The 16,035-nt window shown below is 59.1% G+C and overlaps 1 protein-coding gene across 3 annotated transcripts in view; it reads left to right on the top strand.

The window, feature by feature from the left end:
* FBLN1 (fibulin 1) overlaps positions 1-16,035 on the top strand; it is an 80,411-nt gene that overhangs the window by 37,470 nt on the left and 26,906 nt on the right. The window contains exons 10-15 of one of the 3 annotated variants that reach the window (XR_010835969.1): positions 697-825; positions 1,343-1,468; positions 3,914-4,033; positions 4,854-4,985; positions 6,775-6,898; positions 13,454-13,658. Coding sequence is in view for 2 of the 3 variants with exons in the window: in XM_059081663.2 (XP_058937646.1) it covers positions 697-825; positions 1,343-1,468; positions 3,914-4,033; positions 4,854-4,985; positions 6,775-6,898; positions 13,454-13,808 (986 nt within the window). In the remaining variant the exon portion in view is untranslated. Of the gene's footprint in view, positions 1-696; positions 826-1,342; positions 1,469-3,913; positions 4,034-4,853; positions 4,986-6,774; positions 6,899-13,453; positions 13,909-16,035 lie in introns of those variants that run through there. The other 2 variants (XM_059081663.2, XM_059081662.2) reach the window with 2 other exon arrangements.

The raw sequence follows: 16,035 nt of genomic DNA on the forward strand, positions 1-16,035 counted from the left end.
TGGCTATTGCCTGGACCATTGCAGTAGAATGCCAACCCACCCACTGCCGCCAGCTTTGCCCCTTCAGTCTGTCCGGTTCATCCTGAGCTGAAAGCTCTCTCGCGCCGGCCTGCTCACAGCCCCTGTCGGTGATGGTTCCCCGTTGGCGGCAGACAGAGGACAGATGCCCTCTGCTCACCAGTCAGTCCCCCCGAGCTGGCCCCAACCTCACAGACTTTATGATCCAGGCGAAATAGGTCTTGCTCCCGCAACAAGCCCTGCCCTTTCCTCTGTGTGGTTTTTGCTCTTACGTGCTTTGCCTCTTCACCTGCATTCCTTTGGATTCAGGCAAAGGCACTGTGTGCCCAGCCTGCCCAGATCCCTGCCACTCAGAGGAGTCTCCTCCCCGTAAGGCCCAGAGCACTTCCTCAGCCTCTCTCCGGTCACTGGGCACTTCCTGCCTTAACTAGGGTCACTGCTGGCCCACAGGAGCAGGAGTCCCCCGAGGGTAGAGGCTGCGTCTGGGTCAGCTCTCTCGCCAGCATGGAGTTGGCACATAGTAGGTGCTCTATGAAATCGGGTTAAGAATTAAACGATGCCGCTTTGTCGGTTACGTTTTAGTTGGCTCCTTCTTTGCCTTCCTTTCTGATCATCTTAGGGCAGAAGACCCCCCGACGCACTAAAGGTGCTTCACCGTGTCTTTCTCTCTTTTGCAAGATGTGGATGAGTGCTCTCCTCCCTCCGAGCCCTGTGGGCCGGGGCATCTCTGTGTGAACTCCCCCGGAAGTTTCCGCTGCGAGTGCAAGGCTGGCTACTACTTCGACGGCATCAGCAGAACGTGTGTGGGTACGTGGGTATCCCTGCAGGGGGCCCGGCCAGATGGCATCAAGGAGGACCCAGCCCGGGGCACCCTGGAGTGACCGTGGTCTCCTGCAGGGCCCAGCGCCGTGTGCTCTCCCAGGGCCGGGAGAACCCAAGACGGCATGGTGGCCCCAACTCCAGGGGCTAGGACAGATCCTGCTGGTGGACGCCAGTCATCCCCACACCAGGGGGCTCAGGGGAGCCTGGCACCTGCCCCGCCCAGCCCCACGGCACCTTTGTCAGATCCTGGAGGGCACTCTCTCGGGGTGGAGGACTGGCGGGTGGGAACGTGCCCAGGCGTGCTGCTGTGGAAGGAGCACAGGGCAGACGGGCCGGGGCCGTCCCAGCTCCCCTGCTGACTTGCCGTGTGTTTGGGACAAGTCTCTGTTCTTTCTCTTGGGGAGGAGGCCAGGGGAAGTAGGGGACAAAGGTGGTGAGCTGCCACCACGGGCAGCGCCGCCCAGGGAGGACGCTGCCTGAGCCACCTCCTGCTCTGTTTCAGACATTAACGAGTGCCGACGCTACCCCGGGCGCCTGTGTGGCCACAAGTGCGAGAACACGCCTGGCTCCTACTACTGTAGCTGCACCGTGGGCTTCCGGCTCTCCTCTGATGGCCGGTCCTGTGAAGGTGAGGGCGGGGCGGGGCGGGGTCAGGAGCTCTGTGACTGCGTCCGCGCCCCTTCCCCCAAGCTGCCCACCTCCTGGGGAAACCACCACTCTCCCTGCAGCTCCGCACGGGACCGACTCACATCTGTGCCCTAGAGCATATCAAACAGCGTATTAGCAGGGGAAAGACCTCTAGAAGCTGGCTTATCAGAGATGACCGCCCTCCCCAGTTTCTCCTGGGCCCTGGAGGGGGGGATAACACCTGTGCACACGTCGGGATGGACAAGTTGGCTGCAGAAGCCGTGTGGGAGGTGGCTGAGAGTGGGGGGTTTGGGGGCCTCTGACCCACTGCTTACTCACGTGACCGTGGGGAGGGGCTGACCTCACCCGCCTCATCGTCCTCACCGGGGAAGTGGGGTTGTTGATGCCAAAGAGAAACACAAGCTGGACACTTGTTAAAAGTGGCGAGACAGATTTTATTTAGACTACTGCAGCGGGGGAGAGAGACTTCGGCATAAACTGGTCTCAACTCCACCAAGAAAAAAGGTGCGGGTGTTTTAAATGCTGGGGCCTGCTAAGGAGTAGTTGTGAAGGATGTTACGGGCTCTGGTCAGTGGGACTAGGCCAGCTGTGTCTTCTCACTGGCTCTGACCCTCCCGCAGAGTCTGGGAGATGGGGTGGGGGGTGGGACCTCCCCCTGATGACCGCATTTCAAAGGCCTGGTTCCCACCTTAAAAGGACCTGGGTGGCAGAAGGTACATCTCAAAGGGACAGAAAGGATTTACATCTGCAGGTTTTCTAAAGTAAATGCTTCTGAGAAAAAGGGAGGTCAGAGCCTGTATTCCGGTGTTGGCTGGAATACACAGGAAATACTTCGGCATCCTCAAGCTTTCCCAGGCAGGCATTTCAAGGGTCATGGTCTTGGGCTGATGCTGAAGTTTGGTCAGGTCTCTGGGTTGGGGGGCGGGTTGGACCGAGTTATTAGTGTCAAGAGTCTTGGGGTTGTCAGAGAGCACTGACCCCCTGTGAGGGGAGGGCCTGGCACACAGTAGGTGCTCAGTGGATGTCACATCTTCTTCGGGAATTAGGTGATGAGGTCAGCAGAAATTGAGAGCTTCTGACCCCCCCCTTGGAAATTATCACATGGCCCACCAAGCTCCCTTCTTTGCAGTGCAGTGCCCGGGGGCCACCTGTAGAGCCACACTCAAGACATGGCAGGTCTTAAGTTTCTGGATTAAGGAGGATGATCACAAGAGTCAGATATGCCAGGATATGCACCCCAGTGTGTAATTCTCAACCTGGAGCGTGGACAGCGTGATGGACTCCTGGGTCCGAGGCTTCTCCTGAGATTCTGGGATTTGTCCCCCAAAACCAGACCCAACACACACACGTAACAGCAAGGAGCAAGATTCATACCTGGTGGTCCCTGGGCCTGGATTCACATCCCAGCTCTGTCACATTTATGGCCTTGAAGGAGTAACTCAGCATTTCTGGGCCTCAGTGTCCTCATCTGTAAAAGGGGGATAGCGGGACCCACCTTGTAGGGGGTCGAGAGGGTGAATCAAGAGGAAACCTGTCGAGGGTTTATCACGGTGCCCGACGTAAGATGACACACTTGTGATGTGGAGGCTGCTTGTATCATTGTTACTATCGTTGGTGGCTGGTGCTGTCCCTGGTCACTCCTAAACGGCTGAGTAGTAGGTACTCATATCTATGTTAGTGGACAATACTGTGGACACAAAACCAGGGCCTGGCCATCCTTGCGGTATTATTCCACTAAGCACTTACAAAGCACCCGCCGCCCCAGACCTGTGGCGATAACGTGGGAGTGTCTCTAGGATGTGAGAAACCACAGTGAGCGGAGGTGAGCAAGTGAACCAGGTGGCAGCCAGGCCAGGCGTGTGGGGCTGCAGGGATGAGACTCGGGTTGAGAGGCTAGCGGACATTCTCGGCTGCTCACCTCTCCTGCCCTGCTAAGGGTTAGCAGTAAACAAAAATGAGGAGGGACTTCTAGCTCAGAGGTTGGCAAACTTTTTTTCCAAAAGCCACGCGGTAAATGTTTTAGGCTTTGCCAGCTACCTCTCTTTTGCGACTACTCAACTCTGCCCTTGTAACGCACAAGCAGCCATGGACCACAGTAAGTGAATGAGCGAGGCCACGTACCAATAAAACTTTATTTGCAAACACAGGTGGTGGGCCAGAAGTTTACTGATCTCTGCTCTAGGCAAAGGGAACAGAGGAGCAAGAGCCCAGAGTCGGTCTGGCTTGAAGCAGGCGGTGGGTGTGGGGAGATGCCAGGTCCTCCAGCTGTCAGGGGCTAGAGCGGGCCCTCTCTCCCTTGGGGGCAACTCCAGGCAGGTCCCTGGCTCTACACGTGGTAACCTCTGCCTCTGTGTGTGTGTGTGAACTTGAGGGAGGTCACGGCCCCGCCAGCACTGAGCGGTGACCCCGGGACCCTCTCTTTCAGACGTGAACGAGTGTAGCAGCAGCCCCTGCAGCCAGGAGTGCGCCAACGTCTATGGTTCCTACCAGTGTTACTGCCGGAGAGGCTACCAGCTCAGTGACGTGGACGGGGTCACCTGCGAAGGTGAGGGCTCCCCGCTCGGCTGAGGGCGAAAGCACCCCTCCTCATCCCCCGTCTCCTTCTGGCTGCTGGGTGGTGGTTTTTTGGTTTCTTTTTTTCCCCTCTAACTGAGATTTATTTGGATGCACTTTACCCACCATTGAGAGTGAAGTTTGTAAAGGTACAAAGCCACTCACAGGTTTTTCTTCAGTAAAATGAAACATGGCGACGGGGGTCGCCACGTGTGCCGGGACCTCGGGCAGGGCAGTGGCGGGTGAGGAATGGGCGAGGAGGGGGCCCAGGGGCCGCCCACGTCCCTGACTCACAGCTCTGCCTCTGGCCTTTCCAAAGCCCCTCCCTGGGCCTGGACCAGCCTCTCTGCAACATGGGGGTTAAACCCCCACACACCAGGTTGTCAAAGGATGAATCCAAATGATGACTCAAAAGCACTTCATATGTGCCTGGCACCATGTAGGTGCTCAAAGGATGACTCCCGTTAAGATTATCACTGTTTCTAGGTAAGGTGTGTTTGTTATTAGCACATTTAGAATAGTCAGCATTAGGATGTAGCCAGCCGGGGCACCTCTGTGTGTGTCATTCTGAAGCCCTGGGCACTGGCCCCTGCCACCGGTTCCCCGGTCTCCCTCCTCCCCTTCCACGTGCACATTTCACACCGTGAACTTGCTGTGTGGCCCTGGGCTAGGCTCTTACCCTCTCTGGGCTTCAGTTTCCCCTTCTGGCGTGATGGCCTCTGAGGCCACCCCAGCCGCAGCTCAGCCCACCACGGCGGGTGTAGCCCAGCCGGGGTCCACACAGACGCTGAGGGTGGGCTTTGCCGTCACAGACATCGACGAGTGTGCCCTGCCCACCGGGGGCCACATCTGCTCCTACCGCTGCCTCAACATCCCTGGAAGCTTCCAGTGCAGCTGCCCCCCGACCGGATACAGGCTGGCTCCCAATGGCCGCAACTGCCAAGGTGAGTGGGTGGGGCTTCCGGGCTGTCTTGAGGCCGGCTCCGGGCTCTGCGGTGTTGGCGGACTGAGGCCCGGCAGCCACACCACAGACGGGGTGCGTCCGGAGAGGGGGCAACTCTGCATCCTGGGTGTGTCCTGGGCTCCGCGGGCACCCTGGTCTCCCGTGCCCGGGCACACTTGTCCGCCGGGGGTTCTGAGCCTCCCAACCTGCCTTGGGCAGCCCCGAGAGGGCCCGAAGCGAGGCTGACGGCCTTTAGGAAGGGCCCACCATGGAGGAAACAGGACGTCAGTGCCTGGAAGACCCCACAGCACAGCGCTGCTCTTTAGTCTTTCGTGCAGTCGCTCGACAGACCCAGGTCCTGCTGGGTGTTAAGGGCAAATCAGTGAGCAGACGACGCGGGCCTCTGTCCCATGGTGCTGATCCCCACTTGGCGAGGGGCTGGGCCAGGTCAGGGTGTGTGACAACCCAGAGGTCTCTGTATTTAGGGCCACTGTGGCTGGAGGGTGCCGCAGGGGCCCGGGGGTCGGCTAAACGAGGGGCGAGCGGCGTCCGTCCTGTGGTACTAGAGGCTCCCATTTCTAAGAACACTCCAGGGGTCATCAGCGTCCCGTAACCGTCCATTTGGTTAACTGAGGGGGGTGCTAAGTAGATATTTGTGAAGGGGCGACCCTGGAACGGGCGCGTGGGCCTCACCTCCGGGAATGGCCGCAGAAGCTGAGTCAGAAGTTGGCTCCGTCCGGCCCCTCCTGATGAGTCCCCACGCGGGGCTGGTGGCCCGGAGGCTCTGGAGGGCCCGGGTCCTGCAGATGTCCTTTCTGGTCATGAAGAAGGTTTGAAGACTTTGATCAGAGGCGGGCAGGAGCTGTGGCGTTTCCTGGGAGGGACCCACTCAGCTCGTCCAGAGCTCTGGATGGAAGTTGCTCTGTTTCACATTTCTGACAAAGCAGATGACCTGGCCAGGCGCCCTCACCGCAGCCTGGGGTCCTGCCAGACACAGCGAAAACACATTCCTGAGCCTCAGCCTTTGAGATTGGGGAGTGCTGTTTTTACCACCAATGGTCAGGATTTGGCATCTCTTAACAGATGCCTCTGGCACGGTGACATCCCCTGGGCCCACCGTTTGGCTGTTCCAGACAGTTGTCTGGACATGGGGACGGCTCCCCGTGTCCAGGGTGACCTCATGACATGCCCCAGGCCGGGTTCCGGTCCAGCCCAGATAGTCACTGACTCTGGGCCCTGGACCCAACACAGGATCCCTTTAAGCCTCGGTTTCCTCATCTGTAATATGGGGCTAGTGGCTTCTGCTCATTCCTTCCTAGGATGTTACAAGTGGCACGTGAGGTGAGGCTGATGTAACTCGGGAGCCTCAGAGAGGCACTGGCTGCCTGGGTTCAGAGCCCGACTCCGCCACTCACAGAATGTGTGACCTTAGGCCAGTCACTTAACCCCTATGACTTCCCTAAAATGAGGATAATAACAGCACTGGCCTCATTTAATTATAATGAGAAGCAGGTGTTTCCTGCAAAACACTTTAAGGGCTGTCATACAGTGTTTGCCATTATCATTATTATGCTTGCTCCTGGGATTCTGAAAAATAGGTATATTAAATACCATCTCCTATAAGTAAAAAAGCTGGCACAGGGCCCTGCTCCAGAGAGCAGCCCATGGAGGGCAAGGATGGCCTGATCCCTGCTGACCCTGGTTGATGGGAGCTCTGGGCACCCCTGTCTGTGGCTGGGGACTGCTGGGGGGCCTTGGCCTTCACCGTGCTGCCTTGGGATCTCCTGCAGACATCGATGAGTGTGTGACCGGCATCCACAACTGCTCTATCAATGAGACCTGCTTCAACATCCAGGGCGGCTTCCGCTGCCTGGCCTTCGAGTGTCCCGAGAACTACCGCCGCTCCGCAGACACGTAAGTCCCTCGGTCCCCGCGATTGTCTGTCTGTGTTGGCCTTCCTGGGGGCCCGGCTCCCGGCCTGGGCGGGTAGTTAATGAGCCGTGCCCTCCCACGTGGGTCTTGGGAAACTCAAGGATCCCTGGTTCTCAGGCGCCTAGATGCCAATGAGACTGGCTGCAGAAAGCGAAGGTCGTGACCTCATGGGCTCAAGGTCGGCAGGCCTGCTCCCAGACCCGCCCGTGCACGGAGCCAGGCAGACACCCCGGCCCTCTCGCTCCCCGGGGTGAAGCCTTGGGCAAGGGACAGCTCTCAGGGCCTCAGTTTCCTCATCTGTGACATGCAGAACCTGCTCTGACTCAGATAAAGGTAGCGATGACTCTGGGGGAGCCGACGTGACTTGCTGGGGTGTCATTGTTAGATGACCCCACCTGAAAGCCAGATTCTCTTCAGCCCAGTGGCGGCGTGGGAACAGCACGAAAGGTTCTGTGTCCTCAGCTTGAAGCCGTGTATCCATGTGTCACTGTGAGCTCACGCACTCCCAGGCCACCGGGATATATCCTGCTGGGGTGTCCAGGAGCCCTGTTCCTCAGGGAGCAGTGAGGACCCTCTGGTCTCGCCTCACACGACCCCATCCCTTATTTTATCAGATGGGTCTCCTTTCGTGCCCCCGGCAGTTTGTTTCAGGAAAAGCTCCGCGGTGGGAGGCAATCTCGAGCGTGGATGCGTGACCCCTTCCCTCCAGCCCCGGCAAGTGCTCAGAGCCAGCACACGGCCAGGCTGCCTGGGAGACACGGCCTCTTGGCCTTGACCCTGGTCAGTGCCATCTGGGGCGGGTCCCAGGCCCCAGCATCCACTTGCTGTTCTGGTCTCGCCTCCTGCTGGCCGAATGCCAGAGCGTCTCTCCTGCCCCCCCGCAGGTCCTCTCAGTTTCCCCAGCGGCCGCGCTTGCCAGGTAGGGAGAAGCCGCTCCAGAACTGGCTTTGCCAGCATTCCAAAGAGCCTGTGGGTTATGCAACAGCTAAGCGGGCACTGTTGGCGCTCCCCAAGCCCTGAACAAAGATCCGGGTCCTTAATTTGAGGCTGCGCTGCTGTCTGTCTGCATCCCCTCGCTCCCAGGCCCTTGTCTGGGTCCGGGTCTGAGGATTCTGGAAGATCGGCCGATTGCTCTCCATGTATAACTCACACACAGTCACGAAAGTAAAAGGGGAGGAGGCTGCCCTGTGTGGGGACCTCGCGCCTCCTGAGCTGGGGGTGGGCAGGCCAGCAGGCTCGCGTCGTGTCCTGAGGTTGTGGCTGAAGTTGCCCCCTGCCCCGCACCGCGTTGATGCTTGTTGTGGAATCCTTCGCCGCCCCGCAGTGCCGGTGAAGGTCATTTACTTGTCTGGGGAATGTTCACCGTGAGCCTGCTGTGTGCAGCCACCTGGACAGACAGTGGGCCCACAGAGGCCCCCCCATCCCCTGCTCTGAGCCCCCAAGGAGCACGTGCAGAACGGCAGTGGGCAGAGAGCAAGGGTACCGAGACCAAGGAGGGCCCCCCGGCTCCGGCGGGGAGCACGGTAGGCAGGGGGGCCTGGAGATGGCAATGCTTGAGCGAAGGAGGAAGGAGAAGCCGAGTTAGGCATAAGGAGAGGGAGCCAAGGGTGGGATTGCTGCGGGGCTGCGGGGCTGCATCGAAGGGGAACAGAGGAGTCCTGGCTGTGAATATGGGGTATTCAGCGAGGAACCACGTTCTGCTGACCGAGGGGTTGATGCTCTGGGGCCTGGTCTGTCTCCATCCCGTGGGTTCCCCAGCCTGCCCCCCAGGGGATGATGGGGGGGGCTCCGTCCTTCTCTGTATTGAAAGGGCAGGAAGTGAGCCCCTACCCACGGTCAAGGTGAGGGGGGAGATTGAGGCTCCAAGCAGCCCCTCCAGGGAGGACTGTGGCCCCTTGACCAACATGCCGCTCACCAGCGCCCCCCAGCGGCCGGAGCGGAGGCTGGGAGCAAGCGGAGCTGGGAAAAGGTGTGGTCCACCCCACCCCCCACCGCCCCCGACCCCGACCCCCGTGAGGGTCCTGACTGGGCCCCTGTGGCTGTTCTCGAGCCTCACGGAGATGCTGCCTGGCATTGAGGCGAACCATCTGGCTTTGGTGTCTGGCTCGCTTAGGTTTGCCTCCTAAGCTCAGTCCGTTCCAGGCCCCTTGACCTTGACCCTGACCAGGTCCCCTGAGCTTCTTGCTGTAAAGGGGGCGGTGGTATCGCCCTCCTGGGTTCCTGTAGGGTGTCCTGCGGCTGTGGGGCTGAGCCACCTCCATACCACTTGCTCTGAGTTCAGCCCAGCCCTGGGGGGGGGGGGCGTGGATAGGCGCCCCAGGGCATGTTTTACTGCAGGTCTTTATGGATAGAGGGAAGGTGGGCCCTGGTGTCCAGGTTGGGGCACGGCCTGGGAGGCTGCCCGGGGGAAGAAGGAGCCAGGGCTGGGTCCCATCCTGGCTTCCGGGCCTGGCTCTCCTGTGCCTCGGTGCCACGACCTTGGGTCTTGGTCACGCGAGGGCCCTTTTTGCCTCTGTGACACAGCGCTGACAGTACGTGCTTGTCAGTGCCCGGAGGGTTACTGAGGATTGGCAGTGAAGCTCCACGTGCAGCTGGCCGCCCTGTCCTCGTCCTCAGAATCCCGAGGTTCCTCAGAGCAGCTCTGCAGCCCTCGCTCCGCTGCTGACTGGGTGGCTGGCGGGTCTAGGGTCGCTCAGCCCTCCGATGGGAAGGCGAGACGTGGGTTCCTGAAGGGCTGTGTGGTCCTCGGGCCGCGTCCGCTGCGCGTGGGAATCTGTCTAGTTACAGTTTCTCCTTTGTCAACCCCATTGGGGAAGCAGGGACCAGCCAGGAGCCCAGCGTCAGGCACAGGAAGTGGGGGCCGGGCCTGGAATCCCGGGCTGAGGCGCCACAGGGGCTCTCAGCCTGGTTGCCTCCTCCCAGCTGGGGGGGTCACTCTGGGGCCACAGGAGCACCGCCCGCTTAGGGTGAGCACGGTGACAGGTCCCGGACACGTCACGTCGACCGACGTGGGCAGGACACAGGCCAGAGCTCCGGGTGAGGAGGGGCCCGAGCCGCTCTCGGTGCTGCAGACCCCTCCGACTGGGGTTTTCTACTTTACAGCCCTTTTCCTTCTCCACAAAAATCCTCTTAAGGAATTTACTATCTGACCTTCAGAAAGCAATTTGTAAAATTTAAAAGGCTGCATTAGGAAGGACCCAGTAACCGGCACTTCTGTGGTTAACATTAAGGGAGCCTTTACAGGCAAGGTTTGAGTCTCTCTCTCTCTCTCTCTCTCTCTCTCTGTGTGTCTCTTTGTCTTTCTGTCTCCGGGCCTCAACCCTCCCTCTCTCCACACAGCCTCCTTCTGGCCAGTGGTAACTGGAACATGACCCAGCAGGCTGGGCCGCAAACCACAGGGCTGGGCCTCACGGACTGACCAGGCCGTTAAGATCCCGAACACACAATTCCCTCCTTCCCACGGGAGGAACGTTCAGTGTCCCAGAGCCTGGGGTGGGACCGAAAACATGCTCTTTACAACCCCTCGGCGGGGCAGACCCCGGAGACCTGGGGTCTCGGAAGCCAGAGCGAGGCTGGCCGGCCCAGCCGTTCGGCCCCAGGAGGTAGTGCGGGTGGACAGAGCTGGTGGAGCCCTGCCCCGGCCGGTTCCTGGGGCTTGTGTCCAGAATGACAGGAGCCTTAAAGTCAGGAAACTGCCAGCAGGGACCGCCGCGAGCATCAGACAGCCTGGGGGGCGGCCAGAATGGCCATGCCTCCCGAGAGAAGGGACTGGCCTTGAGGACCTTTTTTCTCTGGCGTGCAGTGGCCTCCAGTAATTGCATTTTCATGGAACTTGGGGTGTCCCGATCAAATTCGTTGAACTGGAAAATCGGGGGCACGTTGTTCCCCCGTGCGGGTCGAGGTGGAAACCAAGGTGTGTGGTACCGGGGGTCCGGGCCTTCTCTGTTCCGAAATAGATGGCAGTGGCGACGGCCCCTCCTCTGTCTAGACATACCGGCTAGCAAAGACTTTGCTGCCGTCCCCGGGCTGACAGGCAGTTTGCCAGAGGCAGTTGTTATGCTTTCTGAGATGTTTCAGCAAGTATGGGGGAGAGCAGGATAGGATAATTGATGTTGGAACTGACCAGGAAAATCAGGCCCGTATTCACTCATGTGCAGGTAGAAAGCATGTAGGTGTCGAGCTGGTACTGGAGATGAAGCCAGGGAGCCACAGCCCCACCCTTGGGAAGCAAGCAGTCTGAAAGGAGCCAGGCTCAGAAAGGCCCAGAGTGAGGGAGGACTTGGGGGCTCTGCTTGGTGACCCTGTGGGGTTGGGGGTGGGTGGAGACCGTTGAGGAGGAAGGAGTATCCAGCCCTCTGGTGTGTGATACCAGAACTTCACGCACACCTCATGTTCCCTGCCTGCCACCCTGCCGTCTTAATCCTCTGGCGAATCAAAATCCTGGCCTTGGATATGGGAAACGTGGGAAAACGTAACGCACATGAAGGAGACCCTGGCGCCACCTGCTGGCCAGATCCACCAGGCCTTTCCGGAAGCAGCTGGGGCGCGCGCGCGCGTGTGTGTGTGTGTGTGTGTGTGTGTGTGTGTGTGTGTGTGTGTGTGTGTGTACACACACAGGCTTTGAAGTGAGACAGGCCCACTTTGCTTCTGGCATTTAGTACAGACTGTGGAGTCATGGACAAATGACACGTTCTCACTGAGCTTCGTCAGTAGAATAAGGAGAACCGGGTGAGGCAGTGAGGTGAGCTTGGGTAAGGAGAAAGCCCAGTGTACCCAGCACGAGGCCAGGCCCCGTCCCTCGGTTTCTCCACAGTCACCTGGCACGCTCCCATCTGGCCTGGACCTGGGCGTCTCTGGGGGAGGGGGCTGCCCCTGAGCAGCGCCCATGCCCGCCTCCTTTCCCACCTCCCCCCTCTGCCTCTGAGCCCCCTCCCCTGCAGGACCCTCCTCTTCACTGTTGCTGATCCTCACACACCTTTACTAGCATGGAGCTCATTCCCAGGGCTGCCCTTTCTAAGAGCTCAGAATGGTAAATGGCCAACTAAAAGAAAGGATTTCATATCCTGGACATAGGATGTAAAAAGAGGCAGCGCTCACAATAAATGCCAAGTGTAAATAAGTCCTAGTCGCCTAACAAGAGGCATGGAAACTAAAAACGTTGAAATGGAGGCATGATAGTAGATGCTCGTGGTTGGAGAATCCAAACACAGTCAAGATGGCAGAACTTCCTGGGACATGCTCTGTCAAGTCCCGTAGGGCTCTGCACCTTGGCTCTGCTTCTAAGGCAGTTGCCTTCAGAGTGTGATGGGCCTGGAGTTCAGGAGGCAGAAGATAGGCCCTGTTCTTATCATCTCACAGGAAGTTAGAACCTGTCCCCGTCCTATCACAGTAGGTTAGAACCTGTCCCCGTCCTGTCACAGTACGTTAGAACCTGTCCCCATCCTGTCACAGGGCTTTAGAACCTGTCCCCATCCTGTCACAGGACGTTAGAACCTGTCTCCATCCTTGTACAGCAAGTTAGAACCTGTCCACGTGCTGTCACAGGGCTTTAGAACCTGTCCCCACCCTGTCACAGTAGGTTAGAACCTGTCTCCATCCTTGTACAGCAAGTTAGAACCTGTCCCCGTGCTGTCACAGGGCTTTAGAACCTGTCCCCATCCTGTCACAGGACGTTAGAACCTGTCGCCATCCTGTCACAGTAGGTTAGAACCTGTCTGCATCCTTGTACAGCAAGTTAGAACCTGTCCCCGTGCTGTCACAGGAAGTTAGGTCCTGTCCGCATCCTGTCACAGGAAGTTAGCACATCTCTCCGTCTCCGCCTCAAGCCCTGGTTGGCCCCGTGGACACAGACAGGGAACCGGGCCTAGAGCACAGGGCTTAGCGAGGGAAGACGGGGAACAGACCTCACTGCCTGAGCACAAATCTAGCTTCCTCACACACTCTGTGACCTCAGGAAGGCCACTGACTCTTTCCGCCTCAGTTTCCTCATCTGAAAAAGGGCCCTCAGCCCCCCAGCCCCGCGCGGTGTGATCGCCCTAGCGGAGGCGTGACGACGGGTGGCCGCGCGCTCCGTAAACGGCAGCAGCCATGCTTGCCGGCGTGCAGACGCTCACGTCGGGGCTCGTCTCCGAGACCGCTCAGGAGCCCCGTGTCGCCCTGACCACTGTCTGGGCGAGGAGCCAGGAGCCTGGACGACACTCAGAGGGCAGGGTGTGCCTGGTGAGGACGGCCCGGGGTGGGGCTCTGCCAGTGAGAAGGGGACGCACCTCGCTCCAGGCACGACCCTTGACCCCAGCCGCCCAGCGCCCCCTGAGGGTGTTGGAAGAGGCTAGTGCCTGAGCCCGCGGCCCGGAGGTCCCCGGCACCTCCCACAGGTGAGTGAGGGGTGCTCTTCCCGTTGGCTGATTGGCCAGAGGGGCGGCGGGAGGCCCCGCCCAGCGAGCCCCCGCTTCCCCGCCCCCATGCTCTGTTGTCTCTCCGCTTGCTGAACGGGCCCTAACCCTCCCTCTTCGTTCTCTCTGCCCACTTTTCTTGCAGCCGCTGCGAGCGCTTGCCTTGCCATGAGAATCAGGAGTGCCCCGAGCTGCCTCTGAGAATAACCTACTACCACCTCTCTTTCCCCACCAACGTCCAAGTGCCCGCCGTGGTTTTCCGCATGGGCCCCTCCAGTGCCGTCCCCGGGGACAGCATGAAGCTGGCCATCACCGGCGGCAACGAGGAGGGCTTTTTCGCCGCCCAGAAGGTGAGCCACCACACCGGGGTGGTGGCCCTCACCAAGCCCGTCCCCGAGCCCAGGGACTTGCTCCTGACCGTCAGGATGGACCTCTCTCGCCACGGCGCCGTCAGCTCCTTTGTGGCCAAGCTTTACATCTTTGTGTCCGCAGAGCTCTGAGCGCGCGCGCTTTGGGCCGTGGCGGGCCCCCCTCTTGTCGCTTTCCTCACCCTCCCCTCCGGGATCCGAATAAAGGTTCAGCGGGCGATCCCACACAGCATGGCTGGCGTGCCTTGGTTTTATTTGGCGTGCTCGGGTGTCTCTGTGCTGCTTGCCCCTGGGGGGGAGGGGGGAGCCGAGCACCGCCTGGCACCCCCAAGGGTGACCGAGGAGTGCTTTCCGCGAGGAGCGGGCGCCCAGGAGCCCCTGCTGGTGGGAGTCACAGTCCACAGCGCCAGGGCGCCCAGGCCCGGAGAGAGCGAGGCTGGGGTGTTTCATTTGACGTGATTCTCTCTCCTCCGCTTGTGTTTAGCCCAGAGGACGAGGTGACGAAGGCGCCCCGGGGTTGATGGACCTCCGTCCCCTCTCACTTCACAGATGTGGAAACTGAGGCCCAGAGAAGGGGAGGGACTTGGCCAAGGTGACGTGGGCCATTTGTGGTAGAGCCGGGCCTAGGAGCCAGGTCTACTGGCCCCGGCTTCGTTTCCTTACTGTGTCACCAGGAGCTGAGCCTTTAACCGAGGCAAAAAAGCTCTGTCGTGAGACTCGAACCTCCCTTTCTGTTTGTTCTTGATGGGAGGCCCGAAGCTGTGGAAGAACACTGAATGCGATCGCAGCATCTGGGACGCGGCCCTTACCTAAGTCAGGTCGCTTCCCTCCACTAAGGTTCTCAGCTTCGTACCAGGAAGAGGCAGAGGACAGCACGACGAATGTGCCGCTCGCGGGGACCCCTGAGCCGGCGTCAGGGCCTTCATATGCGTTACTTCCCATCCTGTGGGGCAGGCGTTTCATCCCGAGAGAGACTCAGAGGGGGCGAGTGATTTGCCCAAGATCACACAGTGGGTGTTGGAACCTCGGTTCGCTGACTACACAGCTTTGACTCTTCCACCATGATCCCAGCCCAGTCCCCAGCGTGTCTCTCAAGGCCCTGCACCATCTAGTGCTAATGTGCATCTCCAGCCTGACCTCAGCTTGTTCTCCCCTCGCTCAACTCCCTGGAGCCACACTGCCCAGCTCTTTGCTGCCTCAGGCCCTTTGCACACGCTTTTGCACCCTTGGCCTGAATGCTGGTTAAACCTCAGCCTGTATGTTCCTATCTCAGCTGGGCCCGCCTTGACATCCTTTGGTTATGTTCTTCTGTCGGTCTTTCTCATAACACTGCCTTTGTGATGCTCATCACCGTTTGCAGTTCCTATTTATCTGTTTTACTTTTGTCTTCCCCACCATCCAGAAGGCGCCATGAAGGCAGGGACCAAGTCTGTCTCATACAGTGCCGTGTCGCTAGCTCCTGGCAGGGCCTAGCACACAGTAGGTGCTCTGCCCTTGTCTGTTGAGGGAATGGGTGATTTCCTGCCAGCATTGCTTTACATGTCTAGCATTTCTGTGGCTGCTGGCGCTGTTTTCAAGCAGAAATGTGAAGGGAAGGCAGAATGTCAAGAGGAATCAAAGTAAAGGTTACTGGAGGGTCCTCAGGTCCTTCCTACAAGTACACGGAAGGCAAGTGGGGAAGGGGCCCACCTTGCTGTCTAGTGGAGAGGACGGGTGTACCGTTAACACTATGCCCAGTGCCCTATGACAGAGGCAGCGGTTAACCCGCCACGAGAGCACACACATGCTCCTAGCCATTCATCTCCAAGCCGCCACTGTCTCCCAGACCTCCTTTCTGAGCATCTCTGGTCTGGACTGGCTTCCAGTCTCCTATCTTCCAAGCTGAAGCCAGAGGACCTCTCTGAAGGACCAGTCTGGTTATGTCCCTCCCCTCTTTGGAAACTTCTATGATTCTTTCACTAGCAGAGGAATCCCAACTCCCTTGGAATGGCATTTGAGGCCCTGCCTCCTCCAGCCTCTGCCCATGTTTTCAGCTACATCTCCCTCCTGCTCCCCACTCTAGCTCACCCCCTTGCTTGTGTTCCAGTCACGCAGGGCTCTTGTCCTTCTCTGCATGCACTTTCTCTTTGCTTTAGCATGTGCCATGCCATCCTCCTGCAAACTGCCGTTCTCCCCGAAGTCACCTCCTCAGTGAAACCTCTCCTGAATCTGAGCTCTTCTAGCGCCGGGCATACTCCATCAGAGCAGTTAACCTATCGTTACTTTTTATCGTCCCCTCTTCTCTGGACCTTTTTGAAGGCAGGGATTGTATCTGTGTTCCCTACACTTTCAGAATGCCTGGCCTGTGGAAGGAGCTCAG

The sequence above is a fragment of the Kogia breviceps genome, chromosome 12 (genome assembly GCF_026419965.1).
Source record: "Kogia breviceps isolate mKogBre1 chromosome 12, mKogBre1 haplotype 1, whole genome shotgun sequence".
NCBI classification, from domain to species: domain Eukaryota; kingdom Metazoa; phylum Chordata; class Mammalia; order Artiodactyla; family Physeteridae; genus Kogia; species Kogia breviceps.